The following is a 26,026-nucleotide window of genomic DNA, read 5'->3' on the forward strand; positions in this document are numbered from 1 at the left end:
TCTGGCAAAAGAAACCAAGATGCAGAGCAGCTCTGGGTCACCTGCCTAAGACCAAAGCCCAGGCTTCATCTCACTTAGTTGATACTCCCTGTCATGAGACTTGTGCATTTCCTATCATACTCTGACTTTGCAGATATCACAGGCATGTAAGCACCCGATGAGGACAAAACATACTATGAGGAAGCAGACTGGTCTCGGGGGAAAGGAACAACTCTGGAGTTAGGCAGACTTGATTCAGATTTCTGCACTGCCTCTTACTAGCTCTGGGACCTTGGGCAAGTCATCATCTGTCTGAGGCTTGGCTTACTTATCTATAAAGAAGTCTAATAGTATCTGCCTTGCAAGTCTTACATGCAGTCTTGAGTTGGCAGTAAAAGGCCAGCCACAGAGCACGGATTCAGGTTTTCAGTGATGTATAAGTCCAGAGCTCTTAAGTCCCTGGATACTCCTTCACTGAGCCTGCACACTGCATTCTACCCATAATGAGGCCCTGTCATGGTCCTTTGCTTGCTGAGCGGCCAAGGTGCATTAAGATGATTTCATCCAACGGCAAGAAAGGAGGGGCTTCCTGAATCCAAAGGAGAACGCTTCTAGTCATCTATTTACATTTCTTGACTTACACACTGAAGTGAATCTGCCCAACCTTGCTTGCCCTTATCACCTCTGATAGGCCTTCAGTGGCCTTAAAACAGCAATTTTAAATTCTAAAGTATGAACAATTCATTCTTAATAGTGTTGTCCATTCTGACCAAAACTCAAGGTCCTTGGGACACCATGAACTTATGGCTACTAGTGTCACACAAGGACCAAAGCCCAATGCTTCTCTGCTTCCCACATAGCTGCCCCAGGGCAGCCTTGACCAAAACTGTTAAACCGCCCCTGTGGCTGTGTCCTTTCAGACTCTGCTGAGCCAGGACCAGCTGCTGAATGATTCTCATCTGTCCACTCCCGACTCTGATGATTGGAGATGACTGGCTTCGTGTCCAAGAGCCCAGAGAGGCACGTGTTGGGGAGAGGGATGAGTCTTTGCTTCAATGGGGAGCTGGCACACAGCCGCATGTAGAGCCCAGACTGGGGCTGGCAGGAGTGCAGTGGAGCTGTGGAGCAGATGTAAGAGCCGGCTCTATGTCCTTGTTTTCAGCTATGCTGTGCTCTTCACCATAGTTTTTTATACCTTTTAAAGCATTTCTACTTTGTGTGGGGTGGGTAGTGAGGTATCAGGGCACAGACTCAGTGGTGCCTACTAATCCTGGTGACAGCTGAGAGACTTTCACTGGTGGAGATGGGCTGTTAGTTTATAGAACTGCCAGGGAGAAAAAGTTCTGAAAACATTTTCTGAATGGTCTGTAGCACTGAGCTGGGTAAAATGATAATAGGGAGGCCCCTTTCCATTCATAGGAATCTGACCTGGTGAGGGTGTTTAGGGAGCGCAGGGAAGGAGCAATGAGGCCCCTTTCTCACTGCCCTGTCTGCCCTCTATCTACCCTCATCTACTACAGGCATCTGCTGATTCCGAGGTCCTGCTGGGCTACCCAGTGCCTTAGCAGAGGAGTCCCCAACACACACAGAGGGCCTCTTCCTCCTCCCAAACTCAACAGAGCACACTCAGTTTATGAGGCTGTGGCCCTGCCATTTTTCCTTACCCCCTTAGATGTGTTTGATTAAAAAGCACCCCAATAGCATGTTTCCACTGCCAACTCATCATCCTCCTGATAAGCTTGTTCCCTCTCTGGTGTCCTACCTCAGTGAGAGGCACCACTCTGAGTCAGTCTCCTCCCTTGGTCCCCTCCCCAACCAGTCAGTTGCCAAATGCTCTCCATCCCCTCAGTGATTTGTCCTTTCCTCTCTTTCCCACTAGGACTGCTCTATTTCAGGCCTCACCTCCTATCTGATCACTGTAGTTGGTCTCCTACTTGGGACCTCACCCCTCCAGTTGGTTCCCACCAGATTTTTTCTACCTGAGCCCCAGGTGGCCATTCTGAAGCACCATTTTAATCCTGTGCCCTCTCTGCTCAGAAGGTCAAAGAATTACCACAGAATAGAATTCAATATCCTCATCTAGCATGCAAGGCCCTTCTCAGTCAGCATCCTGGCTTCTTCAGACTCTGTTCCTACTCACTAGCCAAATCCACTGTTCCTTTCAAGGCATGTGCATGTACCATTTCTGCCTCTAGGCCTTTGCTTAAGTCATTCCCTCACTAATGAATGCATTTGTCTTCCTAGCTCCTTCACAAATCCTGTCAAGGCTCAGCACAGATACCACCTCTTTTCAGGATATCTTTGCTGATGTCTTAGTTGGAGACCAACTCTTATCCTACAATGTCTAGTCTGTCTTTTGTTTGGGCATGAGAACTTCATAGCTCACCTTGAAGTTGTTTATACGTTGTCTGTCATCCTTACTTTGCTCACCCTCAACACACACACAACCTAAGCCCTCGCTCTGGGCTAGCTCCTATATGGATATGAATAAGATTCAATCCTGATTCTCACATTGCTCAAGGAGACCCATGTTCCTGGTTCCCCATCTGTCCACTTGCTCACGTGTGCATATTAAGTACCTTCCATGCCTGGGCTAGGAAGAAGCTAGAGATACCAACTCTAATGCCAAGGTCCCTGCCTAAGCAGTGCCTATTATCTAGTGAGAAGTACAGACCTGTTTAAAACAAAAGTGTGCTAAAATGTTATGGGGGTTCCAACAGAAGTCCCAGAAGCCAAAAAAGAATTAGTTGTCATTTCTATTAAGGACCTTATGGCTGGGACCAAAAAAGGTTCAGTGGGAAAAGGTGAGACTTGGATTTTGAAAGATAACTCATGGCATGCCAGAGGGAAAGGACATTCTAAGCAGATGGGCTTGAAATATTCCTGTATATCCTGGAAACTACCAACAGCTTTAAGACTAAAGCAAGGGTTCTCAACTCCCACAGTACTGTCATTTGGGGCATTCGTTGTGGTGAGGGCTGTCCTGTGCATTGTAGAATGTTTACAAGCATCCATGGCTTTCTACCCTCTAGATGCCAGCATCCTCTAAGCCCTGACCAACGAAAAATATCTCCAGACTTTGCCAAGTGTCTCCAGGAAGCAAAATCACCCCTGGTTGAGAACTACAGGATTAAAGAATGGGGTCAGAGTAGGAGGCCCAATTAAGGAAAAGAATCTTGTAAGGCCAGCAGAAATCAGACCAACAAAGGCCTTAAGCCAAGTCACTGAAATTCCTCCTGGAGACAGAGGACTGCTCATGAGGGGACCGCAGTGAAAGCAGTGGAGAATTTAAAGCAGAGGACAGGCATGGTCAGATTTCTGTTTCAAAAAAGCATCTCTGAGGACAGGATCTGTGTCTTCCCCATTATGCAGTGCCCAGCAGAGTGTATTTTCCTGAGTAGGGGATTCACTGAGGATAGGCTAAATGGATGGATGGATGGATGGATGAAGGCAACCCTCCTCTGGAGAGACCATCCCAGTGTTTGGCCATCGTATGGGCATTTGACTGTATTCCCTAGAGCTGTAGAGCTATATCCACCTCCTTCTCTTTCTCTCTCACACACATTAAGTAATTCAGCAGCACCAAGGTTCTGCACTGCTGCCTTTATATCAGCTTTTGTGAAAAGGGACCAACTTGGAACCAGACAGATCCAGGTTTGAAGTCCAACTCTGCCACCTACTGGCTGAATGACCTGGGGAAAAGTATTTAGTCTTTGACTCTGTTTCCTCACCTAAACTTAAAGAGAGCATTTTGACTATCCTGGCTCATTAGGATGATTAGATGAAATAATAGCAGTGGCTCTACCCACTCACAGATAACATAAGTAGAACAAAGTGTGTCTTCCTGGCTATGGACAGCAGATGGTGATTGTGTCATTTGGGTTTAATATTATAAAGGATTTAAGGAACAGCTGCTGAAAGATAATTTTGTTTGCAAGTTAATAGGCTTCTGTATGTAGCCAACCTTACTTTCCAAGCCAGCACAAGGACTGGCATTTAGAGGAATCTAAAATAATGCACTTGCCTCCATTTGCTATGCAAAGTACAGAGTCTAGGAAGGATTCCTGGTGCCCACCTACCTACCCTGTGGATTTACTACTGCCCTGATGTGTGTTTACACAATTCATATTTCAAGGGTCTCCCACAAGAGAGGGAAGTGGATTTTCTGGAAATCTGCTTGGCACTTTTGCCAGTTCTGAACATGCAGAAGCTAACACACATGCAGGGCAGACCAATGGCTCCTGACTACTAGCGGGTACCCTGCAGAGCTATACATCATGAGCTGTCTGCTTTGTACTTAAGTTTATTTCACCAAACCACAGAAAAAGATACTGAAGTGGAGCTCCTTCAACCCACAAGCAAGGAGTTCTCAGAAGCCACTTTGTCTCCAGCCCCTTGAACCCAGCTTTTTAAGCCTCATACAAAATAGAGGGGCACCAAGGTGCATCCCTACAGGAGCATTAAGAGGCCCTTTTAAAAACATCCTCATTTCACATGGTGAAGCTGAACTCATTTGAAACAGGTGAAGGGGGCCAGTCAGCTTTGCTAAGCACATGAAGGGTATTAGTAGATGAAAATCATGTCCTTGGTATAACCCAGTTTCTCCAGGTTAGGCAGTGCAGCTGTCTGGATCAGGGGTGGTGGGCCACACACAAGGATGAGTATGGACCTCCCTGGAGGTGGCAGGTGCTCCTTGATCATGTCATCAGAAATGAAGCCTGAGCTGTATTTCCAGCCTGAAATTAAGCATAAACAGAAAAGAGCTGGGGGTTGCCAGGCTTCAAACTGAGGCTCCCTGTCTTTCCTCCTTAAAGTTAGGTGATACCAGGCTGCTCTACAAAAGCTGAGAGTCTGCACTACTGTAGACTTGCCCAGGTGGGTGATACCGTCTGCCGAGCAGTGAGCTGCCTGACAAGATAGGAGTAATTCAATACAGTGGGGAAGAGGTGCAGCTGAAAGGAGGATGTAGGGCCGTGGCAGCCATGTGAATGCTGGTTGCTGGGTTACTAGTTGGGGCAGCTGCAGCGGCTGTCTGAGGCTCAGCATGTGAGGACTGCTATATATTGAGATGGGCTGTGAGCAACAGCGTGAGATGTGAAGGGGATCAGTGGTCGTATTGATACAGTGTGTGGGATACCGTGGGGTGGAACATACAGTGTGGCCCAGTGGTTCAGTGTCCCTGTATGTGCAGGTTTAGTGCAGTATGCCAAGTGCTGCTGGGATAAGGACCAACTGCTCTTGATTGCCCTTACAAATTGTCACAAATCCTCTCTTCCTCCAATTCCTACATTTCCTATATGGTAGTAAAACCCAAGGTCTGACCCTCCAAGCATAGTCATAACAAACAAACTAAACAAATAAAAAACAGGGCCTAACCCCTTGACGAGGGTGAAAAGTTGGGGCTGACCCACAGTGGGGGCTGGTTGGAACGTACCAGTGGGAGGCCTGTCCAGGGTGTACCACAGGTTGAACTGGTTGGGGTACATTCTGGAAGTTTCTTCAAGCTCCTTTCTCACCAAGATATCCTGCTCTGTCTAGAAAAGAAGCAATGTTAGAAAAGCCCCTCCATCAGCTTGTTCTTCATTCCTGCCCAAGCTGCCCCCACTCTAGCTTGAGGTGATGTGATGTGGTAGAATAGCACGGAAGATCCAGGAGCTGGGGGAAAAAGGAACCAGAGATACTGCAAAAGGGCCTGGATCTTCTTAAAACTCCTCATAATTCTTGTCCCATTAGTTCCATTTCTGGGATTCTATTTAAGAAAATCTAAAAGTTATCAAGCCTAGGCACAAAATTACTCATCACAGTACCATTTATAATTGTGAAAAGTGAATGTAGAAGATGTAGTAAATTATGGTGCAACTTGATGTAGATTATGATGAAAAGATACAGTTTTAGTGAGAAGAAAATATCTGTGTGGTAAAGTTAGGTGAAAATAAAAACTCCAATATATATATATATTGTAAATATACAGCATGCATAGAAAAGACTGGAAAATATGTCAAAATAACTTCTTAAGGATAGAAATTATTTTCTTCCATATTTTTCAAAATTTCCATGGAAACTGCCTATTATTTTATAATCAGAGAACAATGAAAATATATGTCATGGAAGGAAGGAAGGCAGACTTAGGATTCAGGGTTAGCTGGGGAGATAGAAAAGTTAAAAAAAAACACAAGAGCCCCAAATAGGACTAGACTCAGCTCTTCTGGCTTCCAGCTGCCCTTGTAGAGCCCACTAAGCAATCCCACAGCCACAGGCATCTGATTAGTGCTCTATAATGCTTGAGAAATGAATGCAGAGCCTCAGCTCAGCAAACATTCCATTCTCCCACTGCAAGCCCAAGACTGACTCCGCAGAACTGACCTGATTGGCAAAGATAAGGGACAGTTTGGTCTTGTCACTGGGGTTCCTGGTGATGTGACGTATGAGCTGCAGCATGGGTGTAATCCCTGCAACACGTAACACAATCAGTGGGCAGGTCAGGAACCTCCCTACCTCACCCTACCCTGCCCCAGAAGCCCACAGTTCCTGTGCTGCTGCAGCTTAACAGTTTTCCTTGGCTCCTACTACATGTTTCTCACTCTTGCTCCCAAAATTCAGAGTGAGAAATAGCCTTTCATTTTGGTTTTCCCTTCTAGTGCAATGTAACGTTTTTTTTTTTTCATTTTAACATAGCAACATGGAAAGAGTGTTTAGTTGGCTTTGGAATCGGAACTGGATTTCACTCCCAGCTCACTATGTGACGAGGGGAGAGTCAGTTACCTGTCTGCACCCCTTAGGGTCCTCATTTCTAAAACAGAATTAATCAGGAGTAAATGTGATTGTTTTACAAGTATCTGGCACATCATAGGTGCTCTTTAAATGTATGTTCTCTGCTTTCAGGCCTTCAGTTTAAAGGGATGCGGAGAGTCAGGCTGTAGTGAACCCAGGAGACCTTGGGGAACATTGGGTGAGCCTGCCCAGCTGGCTCCACCGACTCTTCTATGTTTCCCATCCTGACCTCACAGGCTCCCCCTGGCCCCTGGGCAACCACCATGTTGGCTTAGGGGGGGAGGGCACATGGGATCAGTTCCACATCCTCTCACTGACCCTGAGTTCCCATCTGCAGCAGTGAAGAATTCACCAATTCTAGGATTAAATGACTTCAAAGTCAGAAAGGTGTCAGGGCTCACCCTGTGAATGAAGCTCCCCAAATTCCTCTTACCTGTGCCCCCAGCAATCATCCCCAGGTGACAGACCAGTTTCTTTTCAGGTTCACTTGTTTTGTCTGGTTTGACTGCAAGATGCCCTGGAAACACAGAGGATGCTTCTGAATTCTGCAGCCCTTGCCAGAGAGTCTGCAAAGATTACTGAGTTTCTTTGAGTCTCCCAGGAGGCAAATCCACCAAAGGGATCAGCTGTACCCATTTCAAACCAGTGAAGCAGGCCAAGATGGCTTCCTTGGTCAGCTCCAGTGTACTAATGCACAAAAAGGAAATAGAAACTGGGCCTTCTTATGAAATGATTAGACCTTTCCTCATGAGAATGAGAAAGGCAAGATTAAGCTAATATGGAGATGATGTCATCAGTATGGTGATATAAGTTAACCCCTGAAAGCCTCCCCTCAGAATCAACTAATAAAAGGACAAATACCACTTGTTTGGAACTCTGGAGTACAGCAGAGACTGGAGAAGGACTCCGCAAATATTGAACCGAAGTAAAAAGCTGAAATTAGGTAGAAGATTTACACTCCAGACCCAACAGTCCAGATCCCTCCCCTCACTTGGGCCCGTGTAAGAGTCACACTGAGCCAGCATGACCTTGGGTCCCTCCTGCCACAGACACAGACAACAGAGCCACCTGTGGCAGTGAATTAAAACTCCACACATAAAACTCTCCAGCCTCTCCAGAATAGCAGATAGTTCCATCTCCCTACCCCATATTAGTGACAGACCCTCCCAATATGAAAAAGTTAGAATGGCCATAGTCCAAACACCCCTAAAGAGAGAGATGGAAAGATCAAAGGTGATGGTAGAGTTAAGTGAAGACAGGACTTAACAAATGAACATGAATGCTGAATCATTAAATTGATACCTCTTTTAGTTTTCTTTAGTATCTTAGAGCAACTAGAAGTAAAAACTAAAAATGTGGAATTGTAACATGTTAAACTCTGAAATGTGCTCTACAACTAATTGTGGTGCTGTGCTTTGAAATTTATTGATTTTTTTGTATATGTTATTTTTCATAAAAAAAGGAAAAAAAGTTGATTGTGATGGTAAAAAAAAAAAAAAATATTTAAACCCTCTAGCCACCCACAGTCTGGAGCAGCCAGAAGGAAAAATCTGAGAGGATTGTATGGTAGCCCACGACAAACTCTGGGATCTGTCCTGTAACTTGTTGAAGAGTGCTTTGAAAACTATTGCTTTTTTATTTCTTTGCTTCATATATGTTATACTATACAATTAAAACGTAAAAAAAAAAAAAAAAAAAACAGAACCCACACATATCTAGCCAAGATTCCCTGGAAACAGGGACCTAAGTTCACAGAGAAACTTGGGACAGTACACAAGTGGCTGAGGAGTGCTACCTACAAAAATGCCCCCAGTGACCACGACAGAACAGTGGCAAATGGTACGCACATTAAATCCAGTCTCTGTTTGCTGGGCCACCTAAATGCAAAATGGACCTTTCTGGATTGACCCCATCTGGCTCCCTCAGGCAAGATATCCTAATGGGGAAGAAACCAGAGGAAGAGAAGCCTCTTGTCAAAAAAAAAAGGAGGGGGGAGTAGGGAGGGGGGATGGAGCAAGTCTGAACTATCTCTCAGGATGTGTCCCAGAATTGAAAAGTGTAATAAAAAGGGGGCATTGGGCAAGGGAGAGAATTTAAACAAATCATAGGAGCTGGGGAGAAAATTCCACACAAAAAACAGTCAGAACAGAGCAAGATACCCAGAGAAGGAACAGAGTAAAGGAAGCTTTCTCTTGGAGATGAAACACTGCACACCAAAGGGCAATCATTTGTAAATTTGTAAAATTGTACCACATATCCAGGGCAAGAATCAGACGAAGAAGAGATGAGAAAATCTGAAGAGTTAAACATAGGCTACTCTAAAGGTCCAGAATAAATTGGACTGGGTGTTAGAGAAGAGCCTTAACACTAAGCCAATCAACAATAAAAACCTAGGCAAAAAGGAGAAAATGACATTTAGAGTTAACATATCAAAATAATTAGATACCCAGACATCAGCAAAAAATTATGTCATACTAAGAAACAGGAAGATATGGCTCAGTCAAGGGATATAAATTAAAACTTCAGAGGAGACACCAAATTTGGAACTTATCAAAGAAGTTCAAAGAAATATAAAATGATGAAGATGAAGGATAATATGGATATAAATAAACTAATAGTGGATATAGTGCCAAATAACATTAATACAGTTTGGGAGCAAAAAGATTTGAAACTAAAAAGAAACATAAATTATGTTTCATCCTCATAATTTATGAGGATGGAAGAAATAATAATTGAGATTAAAAATACATTAACAGCATCCAACAACAGATCTGAACAGACAGAAGAAAGAATCAGCAAATTGAAGACAGGAGAATCAAAATCAGTCAAAAAGACAGAGAAAATAACCGGAAAAAAATTGAGCAGTGTCTCAAGGACTTGAGGGACAGCATGAAGCATACAAACATATGCATCATCAATGTCCCAGTATAGGAAAAGAGAAGGGAAAAGGGGCAGAAAGACTATCTGAGGAAATAATGACAGAACATTCTTATGAAAGACATAAATATACATATCCAAGAAGTACAATGTACTCTGAACAGAATAAATCCTAATAGACCTACTCTGAGACACATAGAAATTAAAATGTCAAATGCCAAAGATAAAGAGAGATTTCTGAAAACAGCAAAAGAAAGCCAATTTTTCACATACAAGGGATCCTCAATTTCTCATCAGATAAGATGGAGGCAAAAAGGCAGTGATATGATATATTTAAGATCCTGAAAGAAAAACTGCCAGTCAAAAACACTATCTAGCAAAAGTATCCTTCAAAATTGAGAGACAGTTTAAAACATTCAGAGATAAACAGACTGAGAGAGTTCATAAACAAAAGACTTGTCCTACAAGAATTACTAAAGGGAGTTCTTCAGGTTAAAAGTTATAGGAGAGAGTGGCTTGGAGCAGTATGAAGAAGTGAAGATATTCAGTAAAGGTAACTAAATGGGTAAACACAAAACTCAATAATACTGTATCCTCGATAGGTAATTACTCTCTAATTCTTACAAGAATCAGAATATACTCGAACAAGAAAAAATCTTATTTCCTGATAGTGGACATGCAAAAATATAAAGGGGTAATGTGGGACAAAAAACAACATAAAAGGGGGAAACGAAGAAACGGGAGTAGTGAGTGTATATGTTATTGAAGCTACATTAGTATCCTTTCAAATCAGATTATAGATGTAGGTTGTGTAATATAAAACCTAAAGTAACTGGAACAAAAGTATTTTAAGAAATATACAGAAAAGGATCAGTCAGATACATCATAAAAATTCAACTAAAAATCAAAAGAGGTTGCACTAAAGGAAAAAAAACAATAAAAGATTAGGCATATAAAAACCAAAGGACAATATGGCTGAACTACTACCTTTATAGTAGTATCACTGAATGTTAATGGATTAAACTCCCCAATCAAAAGACATAGATTGGCAGAATGGATAAAAAGCATGATCTGACTATATTCTATTTATACAACTCACCTTAGACCCAAAGACACAAGTAGGTTGAAAGTGAAAGGATGGAAAAAGATATTCCATGCAAATAGTAACCAAAAAAAAAAAAAAAAGAGCTGGGATAGCTATATTAATATCAGGCAAAACAGACTTGAAGCCAAAAGCTGTTATAAGAGACAAAGAAAGACATTATATATTAATAAAAGGGGAAATCCACCAAGAGGAAATAAAAATCATAAATACTTATGGTACCTAATCATTGTGCCCCAAAATACATGAGGTAAACACTCGCAAAACTGAAGGGAGAAATAGAGAAATAGAGAAATTGTCAGTAGATAGAACATTTAGACAGAGGTTCAACAAACACAATTTAAATAGTAGGATAAACAAACTAGACCTAACAGACAAAAACAGAGAATTGCACCCCAAATCAGCAGGATATACATTCTTCTTAAGTGCTCACAGATCATTCTCCAGGACAGATCACATATTGGGGTCACAAAACAGGTCTCAATAAATTTCAACTGATTGAAATTATACAAAACACTTTCTCCAACTATAATGGAATGAAGCTGGAAATCAGTAACAGGTGGAGGACAGGAAAATTCACAAATATATGGATGTTAAACAACACCAACACACTCTTAAACACTTAGTGGGTCAAAGGAGAAATTGCAACAGAAATCAGTAAATATCTCAAGACAAATGAAAACGAGAACACAACTTCTGAAAACTTATGGGATGTAGCAAGTCAGTGCTGAGAGGGAAATTTATAGCTCTAAATACATTTAAGAAGAAGAAAGAGTTAATACAAAAGACCTAACTGCACACTTGGAGAAACTAGAAAAAGAAGAGCAAACTAATCCCAAAGCAAGCAGATGGAAAGAAATAACAAAGATTAGAGGAGAAATAAATGAAATTGAGAATAAAAAAAATCAAAACCAAAGTTAGTTCTTTGAAAAGATAAATAAAATTGACAAACCCTTACTTAGATAGACAAAAGAGAGAGAAGATGGAAATAAATAAAATAAAAAATAAGAGGGGCAACATTATTACTGATCCCACAGAAACAAAAAGGATCATAAGAGGATACTATGAACAACTACCTGTATGCCAACAAACTAGATAATCTAGTTGAAATTTACAAAATCCTAGAAATACATGAACTGACTCTAGAAGAAATTGAAGACCTCAACACCCAATTACAAGTAAAGAGACTGAATCAATCATAAATACCTCCTCAAAAAGGAAAGCCAAAGACCAGATGGCTTTACTGGTGAATTCTACCGTCATTCCAAGAAGAATCCTCCTCAAAGTCTTCCAAAAAGTTGAAGAGAAGGGAACAATAGCTAATTTATTCTATGAGAACAACATCACCCTAAAACCAAAGCCAGATAGAGATACTACAAGGAAATTACAAACCAATTTCTCTTATGAAAATAGATGCACAAATCTTCAACAAAATACTAGCAAATTGAATCCAACAGTACATTATAAGAATGATTCACCATGATCAAATGGGTTTTATCCTAGGTATACATGGTTGATTCAACAGAAGAAAATCAATTAGTGTAATACACTATATTAACAAAACAAAGGGGAAAACCCACAGGATTGTCTCGAATGAGTTGGAAAAGGCATTTGACAAAATCCAGCATACTTTTTTTAAAAAATATTTTTATTAGGATATCTTTACGCACCATAAAGTCCATCCAAAGTATACAAATCAGTGGCTCACAATATCATCACATAGCTGTATTTTCATCACCATGATTATTTTTAGAACATTTGCATCACTTCAGAAAAAGAAATAAAAAGAAAAAAAACCTATGTATTCCATATCACTTACCCTTTCCTCTCACTGACCATTAGTATTGCAATCTATCCAATTTTTTTACCCCTTATCTCCCTCTATTTATTTATTTATTTATTTATTTGTCCTTACTTTCTCTCTCTCTCTCTCTCTCTCTCTCTCTCTTTTTTTTTACTTGGATAGCCACTGGGAATCGAACCCAGGTCTCTGGCATGGCAGGTGAGAATTCTGCCATTGAGCCACTGTCGCATTGCCCTGTCCTTATTTTTTCACTCATCTGTCAACATCCTGGATAAAGGGAGCATCAGCCACAAGTTTTCACAATCACATGGTCACATTGTAAAAGCTATATATTTATACACTGGTCTTCAAGAAATCAAGGCTACTAGAACACAGTTCAACAGTTTCAGGTATTCCCTACTCTAATACGCCATAAACTAAAAAGGGACGTTGTAACAGATTGAAGCTATTATATACCCCAGAAAAACCTTGTCCTTTAATTCTCATTCAATATTGTATTGCTGGATGGTATCTTTTTATTGTTTTCATGGAGATGTGACCCACCCAATTGTGGGTGGTAAATTCTGATTAGATGGTTTCCATGGAGATATATCTCCACCCATTCAAGGTGGGGTTGCTTACTGGAGCCCTTTAAGAGGGAATTATTTTTGAAAAAGCTTGAGAATCAACAGAGACCACACAACCAGAGACTTTTGTAGATGCAGAAGGAAGGCAACCCTGGGGAAGCCTTATGAAATGAGAAGAGGAAGCTAGCAGATGTTGCCATGTGCCCTTCCAGCTGAGAGAGAAACCCCGAACTTCATCGGCCTTTTCGTTGGAGTTAAGGTATCTTTCTTTTGGATGCCTTAATTTGGACATTTTCATGGCCTTAGAATTGTAAACTTGTAACTTAAAAAATTCCCTTTTTAAAGCCATTCCATTTCTGGCATATTGCATTCCAGCACCTTACAAACAAAAATAGATTTTGGTACCATAGAAGTGGAATGCTGCTTGTGGTTTGCAAATACCAAACATGTTGGAATAGCTTTTTAAATGAATGAAGGGAAAATTTTGGAAGAAATGTGAGGAGCCTGATGAAGAAGACCTAGAGTGCTTTGAAAAGACTGTTGGTAGAAATGTGAACTCTAAAGATACTTCTGACCAGGCTTTGGATAGAAATGAGAAATTTGTCATTGCAAACCAGAAAGAAAGAGACCCTTGTTTTAAAATGGCAGATAATTTGGCCAAATGAGTATTGCTGTTGGACGGAAGTTAGAATTTAAAGGTGACAACCTAGGATACTTTGCTGAGGAAATTTCCAAACTAAATGTGGAAAAGGCAGCATGGCTTCTCCTTGCAGCTTATAGAAAAATACATTAGGAAAGAGATAAGCTGAGAACTGAATTCTTGGGTACAAAGAAACCAGAAACTGATGGTCTGGAAAATTCTGGGCTTCCAGACAGAGAAACCCCAGAGAATAGTGCCCCACATGAGGATTTAACCAAACATTGAACCAGTCAGCCATTTCAGAAAAGGCCATGATTGGAGATGGAGTTATCCAGGAAGGATCTGTGGAAAGTCCTATTGTCTTATGGGCATGATCCCAGCATACTGCCTATAAGACCAATGCAGTATGCTGTGGGATCTGTATAAATGGAATCACTGCTAACCTGGATTAAAAGGGACAGAAAAGGGACAAACTGAAAGGAAAATAACTTCAGAGGCAGAACCATGGAAGCTAAGGTCTGAAGCCAAGAAGCCTCGGGCCAAGAGAGCAGACCTATCCCAACACCCAGAGAGGGTGAGTTTGCCCCAAAGGCAGAGTGTGGGCCTTCCACCTGGATGTTCTGGAAGAGTGGTGCCCCAGGCCTTGGAGAGGGTGGAGCACATTCCTTGAGGATTGAGGAAAGCCTAACTGTAACCATATTGTTCTGGAGGGGCTGAACATGTGCCCCAGAAATGGCAAAGAGCCTGGGTGCTGCCCTGATGCTTGGAGATAGTGGAGCCGAGAAATAGGTGGTCTCCCAAATGTCCTCCAAGGTTGCAAACTCACACCAGTGTTTGGAGAGAGCAGAGCTACTGATTAGGCCCCTGGAAAGGATGGGACTGATGCTTTCTATAGTCCTGAGGATAAATGACTCCCAGACTTTGAAATCTAATGGAGTTTGCCCTGCAGGTTTTCAGGTTTGGTGTTTGGGTCTGGTGACACCGGTGTTCCTTGCAATTTCTCCCAGTGGAAATTGGCACATGTATCCTATGACTGTCTCTTCTTCGGCAGCAGACAACTTGTTCTAAGTTTTACAGGACTACAGCCAGAGGAGAATTTTGCCTTACAACAGACCATGCCTGTAACTGACTTTAATGAGATTTTGTACTGTTTCTGACCTTGTGTTTATATTGTTACTGAAATGGTTTAAAGCTGTTGATATTGTTATGGGATGAATGTATTTTGCATTTGGAAAGAACATGTCTTTTTGGGGTACAAAGGGTGGAATGTGCTGGTTTGAGGCTATGATGTACCCCAGAAAAGCCAAGTCCTTTAAGCCACACTCAATATTGCTGGGTGGGATCTTTTTATTATTTCCATGGAGATGTGACCCACCCAATTGTGGGTGGTAAATTTTGATTAGATGGTTTCCATGGAGATGTGTCTCTGCCCATTCAAGGTGGGGGTGCTTACTGGAGCACTTCAAGAGGGAACCATTTTGAAAAAAGCTGTAGAACCAACAGAGCCCATATAGCCAGAGACCTTTGTAAATGCAGAAGGAAAATGCCCCTGGGGAAGCCTTATGAAATGAGAAGAGAAAGCTATCAGATGTTGCCATGTACCATCCCAGCTAAGAGAGAAACCCGAAAGTTCATTGGCCCTTTCTTTGGAATTAAGGTATCTTTATCTGGATGCTTAATTTGGACATTTTCATGGCCTTGAAATTGTAAACTTGCAACTTAATAAATTCCCTTTAAAAAGCCATTACATTTCTGGTATATTGCATTCTGGCACTTTGCAAACTAAAACAGATTTCTATATAATACATAAGAATAATTTCCAGGATAACCTCTCAAGTCTTTGAAATCTCTCAGTCACTGAAGCTTTATTTTGTCTTATTTCTTTCTTCCCCCTTGACCCTTTTGGTCAAGAAGGCTTTTTCCATCCCATGATGCCAGGTCATGGTTTATCCCTGGGAGTCATGTCCCACATTACCAGGTGATTTATAGCTCTGGGAGTCATGTCTCACAGGGAGGAGAGCAGTGAGTTCATCTACCCAGTTAGCTTAGAGAGAGAGAGAGGCCATATCTGAGTAACAAAAGAGGTTCTCTGGGCATGACTCTTAGGCATGATTTTAAGTAGGCTTAGCTTCTCCTTTGCAGGAATAAGTTTTGTAAGGGAAGAATCCCAAGATTAAGGACTTGGCATATTAAATTGGTTGTCTTCAATGCTTGCAAGAATATCATGAATTCCCCAGATGGGGAAGTTTAATGTTTCCTCCCTTCTCTCCAGCCCCCCAGGGGGACTTTGCAAATACTTTATTCTCTGTCCAAGTTATTCTGAAATATGTCGAGCATCACACTCACTTGTACAAACCAACAAGATCTCATGCCCTGTTCAAGATTCAATGCAATTATGGTGTTCAATAAACTAACCATACAAGTGAAATTAGATACTGTGCTACCAAAAATATAAATTTTGTACCAAATAAACATCTCTTCCTTTGGTCTCACACAGAACTTGAAGTTTTAAAATGTAGTCCTTATCATCCTTTACCCTATATTCTGATTTACCTTAGTTCTATCCAGATCAGCTTCATTCATTATCTCTAGTTGAAGTCTGATCTCTTTTCTCAACTTTTTTAACAGTTGTTGTATAACGCTGACTTTCATAGCTTCAGGGCTCTATCTCTGAATTAGAGTTACACTGTCACACAAATGTCTGAAGTTCCAGGGAATGACTAGGTTACACACAAATATCTCAGCATCTCAGAATTTAGAAATAACAGTTACAACTCCAGAATAGATGGAATTTCTATAAAAGCTTACCATTTAGGAAACTTTACAATAGGCCTTAACCTTATAACCTATACTCTCAATTTCAATTCAGCATTCTTTCTTGATAAAACACTTAGATAAGAACAGAAGAGAAGTTCTTCAATATGATTAAGAGCATATATGAAAAACACAGCCAATATCCTACTTAATGGTGAAAGAATGAAAGCTTTCCCCTTAAGATATGGAACAAAACAAAGATGCTCATTGTCACACTATATTATTCAACACTGTAGGGAAGTTCTAGTCAGAGTAGTTAGGCAAGAAAAGAAATAAAAAGCATCCAAAGTAGAAAGGAAGAAGTAACATTGTTGCTATTTGCAGATGGCAGGATCCAAAAAATTGTTAGCAAAGCTACTAGAGCTAATAAACAACTCTAGCAATGTGGTAGAATACAAAATCACCATGAAAAAAATCAGTAGTATTTCTATACACTAGTAATGAGCAATCAGAGATAGAAATTAAGAAAAAGTCCATTTACAAACAGCAACTAAAAGAATCAAATATCTAGGAATAAATTTAAACAAGGATGTAAAAATCTTATACATGCAAACCTATAAACATTGCTAAAAGAAATCAAAGACGATCTAAATAAATGGAACGACATTGCATTCCATGTATTGGAAGACTAAATACTGTTCAGATATCAATTCTATCCAAAGCATTACAAATTCAATGCAACTCCAGTCAAAATTCCAGCAGCTGACATTGCAGAAATGAAAAAGCCAATCATCAAATTTATTTGGAAGGGTAAAGGGCCCTGAATAGCCAAACCATCTTGTAAAAGAAGAATGAATTTGGGGAATTCACACTGTCTGACTTTAAGGCATACTGCAGAGCTACCATGGTCAAAATAGCATGGTACTGGCATAAAGATAGATAAACTGACCAGTGGAATCAAATTCAGAGTTCAGAAATAGACCTTCGCATCTTTGGCCAAATGATTTTTGACAAGGCTGTCAAATTCACTCAATTGGGAAAAAATCATCTCTCCAGCAGTGCTGGGAGAAGTTAATATTCATGTGCAAAAGAATGAAGGAAGATCCCTATCTCATATCATATATAATACTTAAACCAGTATGGATTAAAGACCTAAATGTAAGAACAAGGACGATATTCCTAGAAGAAGATATAGGAAAGCATCTTCAGGATCTTATGTTAGGGAATTATTTTTTAGACTGTAAACCCAAAGCACAATGAATAAAAGAAAAAAAATAGATAAATGGGATCTCATAATAATTAAAAACTTCTGTGCATCAAAGGATTTATCATGAAAGTGAAAGGACTACTCAATGGGAGAAAATATTTGGAAACAGCATATCTGATAAAGGTTTAGTATCCAGAATATATAAAGAAATCCTACAACTCAACAATAAAAAGATAAACAATCTAATTGAAAAATGGGCAAAAGCCCTCAATAGACAGTTCTTCAAAGAGGATATACAAATGGCTAAAAAGCACATGGAAAGATGCTCAGTATCATTAGCTATTAAGGAAATGCATAGAGAACTAAGAGATACTATTTCATACCCATTAGAATGGCAACTATTAATAAAAAGCAGAGAATTACAAGTGTTGGAGAGGATGGAGAGATTCAGGAACAATCATTCATTGCTGGTGGGAATGTAAAATGATGCAGCCACTGTGGAATACAATTTGGCAGAGCCTCAGAAAGGTAAGTATAGAACTACCATATGACCTGGCAATCCCACTACTAGGTATGTACCCCAAAGAATTGAAAGCAGGGACTTGAACAAGAATTTGCACACTGATATTCATAGCAGCATTATTCAAAATTGCCAAAAGATGGAAGCAACTAAGTGTCCATCAGATGATGAATGGATAAACAAAATGTGGTTATATACATACAATGGAGTATTATTGAGCATTAAAAAGGAATGAAGTTCTAATTCATGAGAAAATATGGATGAACCTTGAAGACATCAAGTAAAGTGAAATAAGCCAGATGCAAAAGGCCAAATATTGTATGATTTTACTTATGTGAAGTAATTAGAACGTGAAAACTCATAAGAGTCAGAATCTAAAATATAGATTACTGGGGGCTGGGGTGGGGGTAGGGAATCAGGAGTTAATGCTTAAATTGTACAGAATTTCTGTTTGGGTTGATCGTAAAATTTTGGTAATGGATGGAGGTGATGGCAGCACACATTACAAATGTAATTTACAGCACAGAACGGTGTATGTGAATGTGGTTAATAGGGGAAATTTTAGGTTGTATATGTTACTAGAACAAATTTTTTTTAAAGATTAAGTTAGAACACTCTCACTTACCCACAGCAGTGAATAAATGTGTAAATGTGTCATCATATGAGTAAATGAACAAGTGTGCATTCTTATCTATCCATTTATTCATCTACTTTTCAGCATTATTAAGCACCTCATATGTATCAGGTATTGTGCTGGAGATACAGTCACAAAGAAATACCAAATTTTCCCGATTTTAAGAATGTTACAATCTTGGGAGGTGAGTGTGTGAGTGAATGATAGATGTGGTTGTCAATGACATGTGAATGAATGTATGAATGAATGAAGACTTAATACAAGCTTGGGTGACTCAATTCTGAGGAGTTTTCTAGAACAATGGAATTATCCCAGAAATCTTCCTCCTAGCTGGAGGCCCAGTGTGAATTCCCCAATACCTGGTCCATGATAGAACAGACGCCCAGTCGGCCCTCGAAAAAGGATTGTCTCCCCTATTTCCATGTTTTCCAGATACTGAGTCATCTTCCCCCCTTCGGGATGCTTGGGGTGTACATTTTTGAAATAGATCTGAAAAGCAAGGCAGGACAGTTTTCACACCCCTAGATCTGAGGCCACAGTCACATTAAACTTAAGTTTGCATTTGTCACTAGAAACCCTGCCTAGAAAATCTGTTTTTACAGTTGTGTAAGCAATCCCTGAAGACACCACAAGGCTAAATGTAGCTTCACTGTTAAATGACACTGCTAGAAGTGCACATATCCCTTTGAATAAGAGACACTGCTCCTCCACCCCACCACCCCACCACCCCACAGTCCTCCACAGCCTCTGTGAGTTTGAGGCAGCTGGGACATGGTGAGCATTCTTAACCTTTTTTTTTGCATGGGCAGGTACCGGGAATCGAACACGGGTCTCCAGCATGGCAGGTGAGAATTCTGCCATTGAGCCACCATCACACCACCCCCTCCTTTACCTTTATAATTAAGTCCACAAAGCCTCGGTCATCATCACTAGAGACAGGTGTGTAAGCCCTGATCACCAAATCATCATCAATTTTGGCCAAGAGATGGACATAGTTACCTACAGAAAAGGTATCAGATGTAAGTCTGAGCATGATTATCCTAAGAAGGAAACAGGAATTCCATTAACTACTGAGTTTCAGTGAGATGGGTACATGATGAGGGGAGGCACTCATGTAAGGAGGCCAAATTCAGGATGCCTGGGTTCTAGGCATATCCTCTTACTTAGTGAGCTATACTGGGCAAGTCACTTTACCTCTCTGGGTCTTGGACTCTTTTGTTAGATGGAGATGAGGTACCTGCCCTGACTAGATCAGGGTGTAGTTGTGAACTTCTCATACAGGAAGCCTACTTTCAAAGCACATGTACTGTGTCCAGGTGCTTTGTGGAGGGAGAGTAAGTTAAAGTAAGAAGGTGAGTATTCAAAATAAGGAAAGAATGGTTTCCATATTAAAGCAAAGTATGTAGCCTTAATAAACTAATTTCTCCCTAAATTTGCTGTAATGCTGGGTTCTGTAAATGAATCAGGAACCTCATCTGAATTCCAAAAGCAGGCCTGGGCTAAGATACTGTAGGGTCACAGGGTTTGGACACACATGGACCAGGAGTTCTAGCAACAGCACTGCGTCTTCCTGGCCCATGGCTCTGCTTAGGGGCAACAGCAAAGCTTTGTCTCATGTAATTCTGCCACTCCAGGATAGAACTGACTGGATCAGGAATGGCCAAAGACCTATGAATTATGACAATATCCCAGTATTAAATGATGGGCTGGGTCACTCAAATTTCTGCTGGATCTAAAATGGGAGACTTAAGTGACTAAAGTATTTAGTAGCAAGGGCAGAGGCTAAAAACAGTAGATAAGAGCTAGAGGCAAGAGAAAGCTCTGTGCTAGAGTTTCTGAGGGAATAGAAATTGTATAAGTATAGGAAATCAGCGATGAAGGAAGATGGAGGAGATGCGCAGAAAGAAGTAGAAACTCAAGAAGCGAGGTAGGGGAAGAGGGAGCAAAGGGGGAAAGACAGAGAAAGAAGATAGAGAGAGAGAGAGAGACAGAGAGGAAAGGAGAGAGAATGAGGGAAAAAAGAAGTTAGGGAAGGAAGAAGGGGAGGGCGTAAAGGGACTGATCCTTCAAATTGCTTCAGAGGCATGTCAGTATTTCAGGAAGCCCTGAAGCCCAACATGCAAACACTGGGTTAAGAAAGGACAGGTTCTGGTTAGATACCAGGGATATCTGCCTGAAGTAGCTGCCTCCTGAGAGCTAATCTGAAACTTGAAACCTGGAAGGAATCTTTTAGATGCAGCCAACCTGGGTCTACCCTGGCAGCTTCCCCTGAAAAAAGGGGGCTGCCCCAACTGGTCTCTCAGGGCCCCATCTCTAACCAACTGCATTTCAGCCAAAGAGGGAAGTGTCAGCAATCTGAGCCCTCATAGCAGACTCTCAGAAGCATTTAAATTACCTTGTCCCACTAACTTTGCACTGCCTATACACAGGGCTGAGGAGAGAGTGGGCCAAGTCAGGTTTAACAAATTTGAGCTCTTAAAGGTCTCCATCATTTTAGGCTTCTTGCCAATACTGGCCCCACAGTCAGAGAGAGGACTGTACAGCAGCCTCACATGAGTTCTCATGGATGGAAAGGCAGAGAGGGAGCAGCAAGGAGGGTAAGGGACCCAGCTGTCTGTCTAGTGTGTAATTTCATCACCGGATGCATAGGCGAAGTCAAGGTTTATCCTGTGCACACAGGACAGGCAGGCTGAGGATTATGATCTCCCTACCAGGTAGGCAAGCTGCACTAGCAGTTTATACACAGTTTCCTGGGCCAGCTAGGCCCTGGGCATAGCAGAGGTTTTCTATCTCACTAAGACTGACAGATATCTGGTGGTGATAAAAACTAGAAATATGAAAAGTGAACTATAAAACTTCTAGGGCTGGTATCCACAATGGGTCCCTCAATTTGTGGGGGTCTGATATCCCTGCAGAGCAGTCCCATGATGTATGTGTGGGGAGGGGGAGCTCCTGCCTCCTCACATATCCTTGGTCTTTATCTGGACTATAAAGAAACATCAGTTCCTCCATCGCTCCCACATGCACAGAATTTTGCAGGTTCTGAATTTTCACATCCATTAATCACCTTATCCTCACAACTACTCAAGTGAGGTAGGTAGAAAGGCAAGCCTGGGAAACCCTATTTCATAGACAAGGTTCACAGAGGTGGAACAACTTGTCTGAGGTCATTCAAGAAGGAGAATATAATGAGATCTTAGACCTTTCAACTCCAGGCTCAACTCTTTCCAATGTCTATTGAGGTATCACTTTGTGTTGGCCACAGATCATCAACAAGGAAGGGAATGTACTACCCCCAAACCCATCTCCCCACTCTCCAAACTCACACAGCTCAGGAAGGGTATCAAGACTGCCTGTGTTTCAAATAGGAGCAGAGCTCCTAGCCCTGCAAGGTCCCCAGTCTAGTGATGACACCAAACCCTGCTCACCTACAGGGAGACCTAAGACATGGTCCTGCGAGGGCAGTCCAAAACGGAACCTCCGGGTGTTGTGGTTGATTTGCTAAAAAATCAGAAAACACAGAAGCAGGCTGTCTCAGCTTTCTAGAAGTCTAGAAGCCTCTTGATGCTGAACAATTCAGAGGCTTGGGAAAGAAGCTCCATTTAGGCTATCACAGCACAAACACACACAAAGGAAGTGGGAGTAAACCAGAGACCATGAAATACCAGCCTGACTTCCCTGCCTCCCCAGCCAGTACATTACCCACAACTCTTGTTCTCCTGTCTTTCACCCACGGACAGGAGAGGGGGGTGGGCTGACCCATTACCTCTTTCTCAATCAAGGGCAGTGGGTACTTAGTTTCAGGGTCCTGTAAGGTGGTAAGAGTCCTTCTCTTTGAGTTCAGGTTCTTCAGAGCCATCAGGAGCACAGTGAGCCCAATGACAGTGATGGCAAGGAGCAGGGATGGGTCCTAACAAGACAATGTGAGCACAGCACCTCAGGTCTTGCCTGCCACTTAGCAGGGTAACTAGCTTTTAGGTGCACCCTTCCCACCCCAAAAAGCACGAAAGAAGCTGGGCTATATCTGAGAGAACCTAGGCAGAAAGAAAGCCACTATACAGAAGGCAGGCTGAGCCCGTTGTGGATCAGAGGGTCGGGACGGGTCAGTTATGGGTCAGCCTGACTGGATATATTAGACCCCCTGGACCAAGCCAGGTAGATGGCCTGGAAAGGCTACTGTCATTAGGCCACTTTCTCATCAGCCTTCATCCTGGCTACTTCAAAGGGTGCAAATCCTGGGAGTCCCCTTGTGGATGCGATGCGAGCCATTTTTTGGTCTACCCTGTGGCTGAGGGTAGGCCTGGAGATCGGCTTATCCCTGGCTTCCTCCACTCAGGACAGGTCAAGGTAGGAGTAGGAGGCGGGTGAGTATCTTACCAAGAGATACTCCGTGACCCCAGTGCCTCAGAACAGACCAACACCCTCCAGGTTGTGTGGAGGAGACCTGGGCTCTTGCCAGGAGCTGAACCTGCCTTCCCGCATCCATCCCCCAAATCCAGCCACATCACCCCGGGAACCAGCCAACTCATTTCCTAACCCAACCCAAAGATTTGGGGAAAGCTCCGCCAGGCCCAGGCCCCGCCCAGCACCACGCCCATTTCCAAAGTCCCCTCTAGGCCTGCCCAGCGAGCCCACCCCGCCCCTCAATCCCCGCTACTCCGAGCCTTCCTTGGTCTCCCTTCCCGCCACTGGAAGGCCCGTCGAACTTCCCTTAGCGTCCGGAGGCCTCCTCGAGCTTCCCCTGGCGCCAGCCCGCCTCCGTACCCCCTCCTCTTTCTGTCCGGCCTTCTCGGTCAGACGTGGCTTGCGCCGAACCCACCCGGAAAGAGACGCCAAACATGTCGTCGAGCAGAGGCTAGTCGGGAGGCCGGTGCGCGTCCGCCCTCGCGGCCCGCCCGCTATGGACGCCGCTCTGCAGCTCCGCCTGGCGGACGGGAGAGCCTCGCAGACTCCGGGCCAGGCCGAGCCCCGGATACGCGTGCTCAGAACCCGCCGAGGCGCGGGGCGCAGACCCGGACAACTGCGGGGGGGGCGGGGCGGCAGCGGACCCTGGACAACCTCCCGGCGGCGGGGCCCCTCCGCCCCTGCGGGCGACGCACTTTCCTGAATGACGCCGTGAGTCAAAGAAGCTTTCACCCCTGACCTGGCCGTGGGCCAGCCTTACCCCCAGGTGCGCGCTAAATATAGGGTTTCCCCTGTCTGGGGAAGGCCGGACGAACGGCGGGGGCATTTCCTCAGACCTGACGAGGCATCCCGTGTTACGCGACTCCATTGCCGGCTGGTCCTAGCCGTGTACGCACCGAGCGGTGTGACTGACTACGCGTCTCCGCAGCTTGTTGGAAGTATGGTAAGTCTGGGAAAAAGGGGCACCTTGAGTGACTGGGAGGAAGGGGAGGCTGGTAAAGGAAGTGGGAATTCGGGCCAGTTCAAAGAGTACATGAATATATTTATTTAACACGTAGGAGCTCTTACTCTGAGCAAATCCTGAGCCACGTGTTTGGGGCAGGAGTGGGGGGGGGGCGTGTAATCAAGTTGAAGAAGACATTCACTCCGAGTTTGTTCATTCTCTGTGGGGGAAGAGAGATGACAAGTACCCGGCATGGACAGGATGGGAGGCAGACGAGCCCGTTTCGCCCTCTCCCTCTCCAGCACTTCTCTGATGCAGAGAAGCCCAGAAACAGATTTCTACCTCACAAACTCACACCACACAGGGGCTTTCTGCTGACCCCGCCTGCACTGAGATGCTCAACATGGTATTGAGCTGAGGCTAGTGGGGAGGCTATCGTCAGATATCTTAATTTTTGACACGCCAAGTGTAATTGATGTCTCAAGAACCTAATTTGCATTGCCTAATTGTTAAAGAGGTTGAACATCTTTCATGTGTTTATTTCCAGTGGAGTTGCCTGGAAACAAATGCCTGCTTTTGAGTTTTGACCAGTTTTGTATCAAGTTCTTTTTCTTACTTATTTTTAGGGGTCTTTTACATATATTTTAGATACTGCTCCTTTGTCAGCCATATGAGTGAGAACTGTTTTCTCCCAGTTTGTAACTTATCCTTCCTTTCTCTCTTCCCTCCTTCCCTCCTGCTCTTCCTCCCTGTCTCCCTCCCTCCCTCTTTTGTGATGTCTTTTGATGAATATAAATTTGTTGTTGTAAATGTAGCCAGATTTATCATCTTTTATCTTTGTAGCTAGTGATTTTTAGTCTTTTCTGTCCCTATCCAAAGTCGTAAAGATATTCTAAATTTTCTTTGAAAAGCTGGAAAGTTTTCCTTTCACATTCAAGTCAACCACCTGGGATTGATTTCTGTATATGATATGAGGCAGCGATCCAATTTAATTTTTTAAAATGTATGGACATAAGAATGGGTAATGTACTGTCTTAATAACATTTATTGAATTGCTAATACCGAACCACTAACTTGCAATGTTAACTCAGTCATATATCAGTTTTCATGTATGTGTGAGTCTAGTTCTGACCTTCCTGTTCTCGTATGCTGATCTAGTTGACTAACCCTCTGCCAATACCAAACTATCCTAAGTACAATAGTTTATAACAAGTGTTTATATATTTCACTTTTATATATTCTTCAGGTCAAATATTCCTTCCTTAGAGATGCTTTTACTAGTCCTCCAATTTTAATTGCATGTGCCTATTAATTTTATTCATAGCTTTTACTTCAGTTTGTAATGGCACATTTTGAATATTTAATTATTAAATGACTGACTCTTGCAATAACCCTGTTTCTCCAGGGTTGAGCACCATGTCTTTCACATGGGCAATACTCAATAAATATTTAACAAATTAGTGAATGGATGATGAATTCATCTCTGCTCTGCAGCATCTGCTACACTGCCAGGCACATAATAGGTGCTCAAAAATACTCACCTGTTGAAGAGGGATTGTCCACTTCATCAGCACTCTGTCCCCTTCCTTGCTTAATTTTTCTCCAAAACGTACATCATTAAACAACACTACATATTTAACTATTTGTTTATTGTCTGTCTCCCCTGGAATGTGAGTAGAGTATGAACTCCAAGAGCACAGGAATTGTTCTAACTCCTGTTATCTCCTCAGGCCTTGAAAAATGCAAGGAAATAATGGATGCTGTACAAATATTTATTGCAAGAATGGATGAAAAAACAGACTTCATTTTCACCCTTTGAGTCAGT

General features: G+C 42.5%; 3 protein-coding genes across 16 annotated transcripts in view; 2 read left to right on the forward strand and 1 right to left on the reverse strand.

Annotated features, from left to right (window-relative positions):
• The window catches only part of PPFIBP2 (PPFIB scaffold protein 2), a 180,101-nt gene extending 169,286 nt beyond the window's left edge, over positions 1-10,815 (forward strand). For all 7 annotated transcript variants that reach the window (XM_077113862.1, XM_077113867.1, XM_077113860.1 and 4 more), the window contains one exon: positions 900-10,815. In XM_077113862.1, coding sequence (XP_076969977.1) covers positions 900-971 — 72 coding nt within the window. In that variant the 3' untranslated portion in view covers positions 972-10,815. The remainder of the gene's footprint in view (positions 1-899) is intronic.
• Positions 4,267-24,138, reverse strand: CYB5R2 (cytochrome b5 reductase 2). Of its 4 annotated transcripts, none has more exons than XM_077113873.1 (9): positions 24,095-24,138; positions 22,621-22,764; positions 22,283-22,355; positions 19,747-19,853; positions 19,214-19,343; positions 7,184-7,267; positions 6,343-6,428; positions 5,414-5,513; positions 4,267-4,715 (listed from the first exon to the last, which is right to left on the reverse strand). In XM_077113873.1, exons 1-9 carry the CDS (start codon positions 24,104-24,106, stop codon positions 4,543-4,545), a joined length of 909 nt encoding a protein of 302 aa, XP_076969988.1. In that variant the 5' UTR covers positions 24,107-24,138; the 3' UTR covers positions 4,267-4,542. The 4 variants fall into 4 exon arrangements, with proteins under 4 accessions (XP_076969988.1, XP_076969989.1, XP_076969987.1 ...); XM_077113874.1 differs by lacking the exon at positions 24,095-24,138 and adding an exon at positions 23,619-23,931; XM_077113872.1 differs by lacking the exon at positions 24,095-24,138 and adding an exon at positions 23,674-23,816.
• Positions 23,881-26,026, forward strand: part of LOC143644635 (olfactory receptor 5M5-like) — a 384,306-nt gene continuing 382,160 nt past the window's right edge. For all 5 annotated transcript variants that reach the window (XR_013156795.1, XR_013156796.1, XR_013156794.1 and 2 more), the window contains exon 1: positions 23,881-24,201. The gene's annotated coding sequence lies outside the window, so the exon portion shown is untranslated. The remainder of the gene's footprint in view (positions 24,202-26,026) is intronic.

This window comes from Tamandua tetradactyla, chromosome 8, assembly GCF_023851605.1.
Source record: "Tamandua tetradactyla isolate mTamTet1 chromosome 8, mTamTet1.pri, whole genome shotgun sequence".
Taxonomy (NCBI): Eukaryota; Metazoa; Chordata; class Mammalia; order Pilosa; family Myrmecophagidae; genus Tamandua; species Tamandua tetradactyla.

Coding starts and splice junctions, on each gene's coding strand:
- CYB5R2 (XM_077113872.1), bottom strand. CDS start 23,694: ATGTTTGGCGTCTCTTTCCGG. Junction 22,356..22,620: donor TGCCCTTGATTGAGAAAGAG/GTAATGGGTCAG, acceptor CTGATTTTTTAG/CAAATCAACCACAACACCCG. Junction 7,268..19,213: donor TCTGTTCTATCATGGACCAG/GTATTGGGGAAT, acceptor CTGTGTTTCCAG/GGCATCTTGCAGTCAAACCA.